Source organism: Cornus florida, unplaced genomic scaffold (genome assembly GCF_030987335.1).
Source record: "Cornus florida cultivar Cherokee Brave unplaced genomic scaffold, ASM3098733v1 CherokeeBrave_3.0.0_Hap2_Chr01, whole genome shotgun sequence".
NCBI classification, from domain to species: Eukaryota; Viridiplantae; Streptophyta; class Magnoliopsida; order Cornales; family Cornaceae; genus Cornus; species Cornus florida.
In genome coordinates, this window is record NW_026775571.1 from 4,180,115 (window position 1) to 4,186,135 (window position 6,021).

The 6,021-nt window shown below is 34.6% G+C and overlaps 1 protein-coding gene across 1 annotated transcript; it reads right to left on the bottom strand.

The window, feature by feature from the left end:
• Nucleotides 1-1,563: 1,563 nt before the first annotated feature.
• LOC132281926 (wall-associated receptor kinase-like 10) lies at nt 1,564-4,631 on the bottom strand. The gene is made up of 3 exons (XM_059783602.1): nt 3,675-4,631; nt 3,346-3,387; nt 1,564-3,045 (listed from the first exon to the last, which is right to left on the bottom strand). The coding sequence occupies exons 1-3, from the start codon at nt 4,531-4,533 to the stop codon at nt 1,754-1,756; spliced, it is 2,193 nt and encodes a 730-aa protein (XP_059639585.1). The 5' UTR covers nt 4,534-4,631; the 3' UTR covers nt 1,564-1,753.
• Between the last annotated feature and the right edge of the window lie 1,390 nt (nt 4,632-6,021).

The following is a 6,021-nucleotide window of genomic DNA, read 5'->3' on the forward strand; positions in this document are numbered from 1 at the left end:
GATAGCGCCCGTTAACTAAGCTTGGGCCACTGAATTTCCGGGTCTCTCTGAGCCAAACTTCTTCATCTTTAAACTTTTTTACAAAATTAGGTATCTTTATATTTTACTTGATACACCACATAAAATCATTAGGACAAATAATCATTAATCGTAACAAGACCAAGATTACAATTTTTCTATTCTATTATTTCTTTTTATTATTATTATATTATAATTATTACATTTAAAATGCATTGTGATGACTCGTGTGATTAATATTGAATCTCAACTTCTTCTTCTTCTTTTTTTGTCATTTAATATTTGTAAATGTCTAAATTCTATTTTATTTTTGGTATTATGGCACAAAAGTTCTGTTTAATTTTTGGTGTTACTAAAAAAATGACAAAGCACAAGTGCAACTCAAACATTCCAGCTCAACAATGATCCTCTCCATCTAAAGAAATTACTTGCTCATCATGTAGAGCTGCAAAAACTTTCTACTAAGAATAGTACCCCTGTTGAATCAAAAATATATCCCCATCTCTAACTTGCCATACAAGTTCTATTAGATTGGAATAGCTCTTTTTTTTTTTTTTTTTTTTTTTTGAGGGGGTTAAAATGAATAGCTCGATCTATTTTACTTATCAATGGAAGCCATTAAAAAATCAAAATCAGAAGTCAAAATTCCCTTGAAAGAGAACAAAATTACCACCCTTAATAGAGTATGATTTGCATGTTCACCAAGAATTAAAGGTCGTGAATAGCAAAGCATGCATGCACGGGCTAGAATGGGACAACTACGCCTAAATTCTCATGTAACAAGCCATCTCCCACAAAATAATGAACTTTTACTTTGTATAGGAGGATGCATGATGCCATTGTGCCAGCTTTTCTTCTGATGTGATTCCGCTAAAATCATTAGTTTGTTTCTTTTATAGATCCATAAAGCATCCAGATTCCAATGAAGACATTAACGGAATGAATGAGAAACGCAGATCAAGCATGCACACATCAACCCTTGCATGTTTTATTATGAATGACTTAATACATATCATTTAAAAGGACAAAACTGGATATAATCTCATCATACTAACTAGTATGTGTCTTTGCAAATATATTACACACTATATGCACACATATATCTATATAACTAACGTATAATGTATTTATCTCTTACAAACTAGCTTGTATCTTTATATTACAGACAATACACGCACACATGTATCGATTTCACTTGTCATGAAACTCTAAAAATCTTCTTAAAAGCTTAATAGTACTTGATGAAAATTTATTTCAAGGGCGTGTAATCTCAAGCACAAACAAACACACATACATATATTTATTTAATTATTCTTGTTTCTTTTTTCTTTTCTTTTTTTCATAGTTGGTACTCACACACACATGCGTCCATGAAGGCTTGAACCTTTGACCTCCTTTTGGGAAATAAAGGCCTGTTGGTTAATTATTCTTGTTTCAACAACGTATGGATTAGTAATAAAAGTAAGCTCTATTGACATAGATGGCTTCATGGAATGAATGATGTTAGCCTTCCGCGTGCAAGTTAGGCCACAAAACCAACCAAAGTATTATATATAATTCAAAATTTGCTATAAACAAACATATCACGATTTTTTAAACAACATAAGTAGGAAATACAAGGATGATGATTGGTGCACTATTTATTCAAACAAGATAGATGTAAAATATGAAGGGGGGAAAAAAATAAAAAAAACAAAAAACCAAACTAGCAAACAAACATTCTTAACAATTACGATTACTTAAGTAACAAAGGATGAACATCCCGTGATGATGATGCACTCCTATGAAAATGAGACCCTGTCGAAGTTGTAGCAACATCCTGAGGTCCTGTGAGTTCAATTACTGAAGCAACATCCCGTGATGATGATGCACTCCTATGCAAATGAGACCCTGTCAAAGTTGAAGCAACATCCCAAGGTCCTGTGAGTTCAAGTACTGCATATTCATCCTCTTCATAATTTTGTTGAACGGTACATACTTCATGTGATATTCTAATCCCTTCCAATTCAGTTGCAACTTCTTTCATTGTAGGCCTTTTTCTCCCACTCAAGTTCAAGCATCTTTTTGCAAGATTAGCGACCCGAATGATGTCTTCTTTTCCAACCTCTTTGGAAACTTGAGCATCAAGAATGTCAAATAAACGGTTCTCCTTCATTATCAACATGAAATATGTTGCCAAACTTCGTTCTTCTGATCTGGTTGATGAGATTGGTTGTTGTCCAGTTAACAACTCAACAAGAACAACTCCAAAGCTATAAACATCACTTTTTTCTGTAAACTGGCTTGATTGGAAGTACTCCGGGTCCAAGTATCCAAAGGTCCCCTGCACTATTGTGGTCATGTGAGTTTGATCAATGGCAATTGATCTTGAAGTCCCAAAATCCGACACTTTTGCTCTGAATTTATCGTCTAACAAAATGTTTGTGGATTTGATATCCCGATGATAAATGGGTATGGAGGTTGCTGAATGCAGATATGCAAGAGCCCCTGAAACTTCTGCAGCAATCCGAACACGAATATCCCAGGTAAGTGGAAACTCTTCATTTTGCTCATGGATATACTGGTAAAGGGTTCCGTTGGGGATGTACTCATAAACCAGCAAGGGAACTTCCGACTCCAAACAACACCCATACAAGTTAACCACATTCCTATGGTTAATTTGTGATAAAATAACAACCTCATTAATAAATTGCTCAAGGTTGCCTTCATCCACGATCTTGGACTTTTTAACTGCTACAATTCTACCATCAATTAGCATGCCTTTGTATACAGTACCTTGCCCCCCTTGACCAAGGATCCGGTTGTCATTAAAGTGGTCAGTGGCCTTTTCCAACTCCTTTAAAATAAACACTTTGGTTTTCTCAACATAACCTTGATCAGCAGAAGACAATTGTTGTTGCAATAAAAGACCTCCATTTCGTTTAAAGAATTTTCGTTTGAGCCGGAGTTTCTTTCTCCTCTTCACCAATTTATACAGCCACCGTGTACCAACAAATAGAAGTAGGGATCCAAAACCCGTACTAATAACTGCAAAATTTAGGAAATTAAGAGTTTTGAAAGGGACACTTATTTTAGAACATCTCAAAATTGAAAGAGAAATACTCCATTGGGCTCGAGTTGGGATGAAGTAGTGTTCTTTCTCATTCTTATTTTTCTTTCTTCTTAAATACTTTTCAGGATCACATTTCTATTGAAAGACTAGATCCAATATTTACTGAAAAAATAGTGTTTTAGAATTAATGTCGTAGTTTTGGTCTTAACTTGGTACAACAAATTGTCTTGACTCTGTTAGGGTGCCTGTGCATTTATGTGAAAGAAGGGGCATACCTATGATAGTAATTCGAATTTTCTTCTTGTCCGCTGGAGGTCCTGCACATTCATCAATATTTAATAATTAACCAAAATCAAACAAAAATGGTTACCCAGCTAATTTGTATGCCGCGTGCTTAGCTTGACAGAAATTTATCACAAAGTACAAGACGTGTTTCAGTATTAGGCAGATGGTTAAGATACTATGTTTTCGGTAATAGGCAGATGGTTAAGATATTATGTTTTCAGTACTATTATTGCATGCAGATTGATATTTTTTGTATGTGAGCTAGGACCAAATTTATATTTGCAGAATGAGTAGTTAATTAAAATATGTACATGCATACCTGGACATCCATCGGATAGATATGGGTTTAGATCCCGATATGAGTATCCTCTACTAAAATTACAACTGCATCGGTGAGTAAAGTTACTTCCTGGACGGCAAAAAGCATTTGGTCCGCATAATAATGTATTATTAGCGGGCGAATATTCGTTGCACTCTCCGGGCATGCCCCATTCCAGCATAGCATCAAAAACAGGTTTCATTTCTTGCATGTCATTGATCAATGATGTATTGGATGCATTGATCGAGGTTGGAGAAGAAGTGATGAACGCATAATTGCACTCTTTCGAATTATCATTAATAAATCTGGTGAGAGATGTATTGATGAAGTTGAGAAATGGAGGAATTGAGGTCTGGCAGCATTTGATTCCATAGCAACTTCCTTCATCAGTTGGAATGTTGGGGTTGCATGTTGATGTGCACCCACCTATAATTTTTTGGTCTTGCCTCATCATTAAGGCCAGGTTGTTACAACCTGTGGCCGTGAAATAATTGTCGTAGTAAGAGAACCAAAAATGACTCGACAAATTCACAAGTGGATTACTCGAACCATTTGGACAATTATAAGCTAGCACCGGATGAAGGATGCCAATGGTGCCAGAGCTATTGCTATACATGTAGCCAAACATATCAATATAAAGCACCGGAAGCTTGTTGCTAGTGAAGTAAGCCTTGGAAGACTTGTCGCAATCTATTGCAAAGCTCTTGTCCGCGTAACAACCAACTCCAATCCCAAAAGGGTAAGGAATGGTGATGTTTCCGCATGTCTTCGGACAACCAGGCTTGGCTATTGGTAGAGATGCTGATGATGCTCCTCCTGTTAGCCCCGCTAATACCAACACCATCAACTCAATCACCATTTTTTACTTCCCTCTCTACTTGTTGTGAGATTCTCAGACTACTAATTGGAGAATATATAGACTTCAAATCTATTTTTAAAAGGAAAAACAAAAAAAGAAAAAAGAAAAGTCACAAAGAGGAGTACTTTGGTTTATTAGTCACCAATTTGTGGCATGCTCCGGAATCCCGCTCAAAAAGGGCAAAAAAAATTTATTCTAATTTTCCACTTTATTGAGTAATTTGACTTGACCTATTGGACCATATTTCTTGGTAGGTGAAATTATTATCATAATTATCCACTTTAAAAAAAATGAGTCTTGATTTATTGAGTAATTTAATTTGACTTATTGATCCATATTTCTTGGTAGGTTAAATTGAGGGTAGATTCAAATTATATTTTGACATATATTGTATATATAGTGGGCATAGAGAGATGAAGAGAGAGATGTATTTTTGTCCATGAAAATGAGACCTTTTTAATTTGTAATTTTTTTTTTTATAATTTTATGGCAATATAAGGGTAGTAACATGTTTATGAATATTTTGATCATTGCAACTAAATTTTCTAATTGGCCAAATTTTGGACTGAAGGGAGTATGCCTTATAATGGAGCTAGCAAACCGAGGATACGGTGCAACAAAATACATAAATTTAATGTCGTGTAGTTAGATTAAATCGCAGCCGAGGTCGATATAATTTACCATACTTCACAATTTTTATAACTATTTTTAAAGCTCCCAAGATTTTATTTAGTTAAATTATTATTTTTTGTTAAATCTTTGTTATATCGGTTCACCGGTTTGCACCTTTTTCCGGGCGTCTATGTCCATGGTCAATTTTCACTGTCTTGTCTTGTGTTGGGGTCTAAATCTAGATTAATCGATATTCTATTCATCATAATACATATATTAATGGATGATGTGTTCGTGTGAGACGGGGTGTGTGTGTGTGTGTGTGAGAGAGAGAGAGAGGGGCACAAGCACAATTGAGGTTTATTTTTAGGACTGCATGGGTCGAATCTTTACTTTTTAATACAAGTCCATCTCATCTTTGAATTTTTAATCTAAGATTTACTACTTTAGTTTATTAGTCACTTCATACTAATCAAACACCGTATTCATCAAACAAGAAGTTACACTAAATAACAAATGTGAAAGGAAAGTCCACATACCATAGTTGACAATTGTCTTACTTTATTGGACGATGTGTGTGTGTGTGTTTGAGAGAGAGAGAGAGAGAGAGGACACAAGCACAATAAAGGTTTATTCATGGGTTGAATGAGTTAGGGTTACAAATTACAACTCAAGCCCAATTTCATATGAAATATTGAATCCTAACGTAATTCTAATTCGATCTCTAACTCTAAATAGTTAATACAAGTCCATTTTATATTTGAATTTTTAATCTCAAGTTTAAAACTTTGGTTGAGATTTTAGTTTAGAAAGTCAAGTCAATTTAAATTTTTGTGAGATTCTCATATTACTTTTTATATTATATATTGGTATTTT

Excerpts from the sequence above, each read along its gene's own strand:
- LOC132281926 (XM_059783602.1), bottom strand. The coding sequence starts at position 4,533 with ATGGTGATTGAGTTGATGGTGTTGGTATTAGCGGGGCTAACAGGAGGA. Across the intron at positions 3,388-3,674 it reads TCTATCCGATGGATGTCCAG|GACCTCCAGCGGACAAGAAG; the intron begins GTATGCATGTAC and ends ATGAATGTGCAG. Across the intron at positions 3,046-3,345 it reads AATTCGAATTACTATCATAG|TTATTAGTACGGGTTTTGGA; the intron begins GTATGCCCCTTC and ends TAAATTTTGCAG.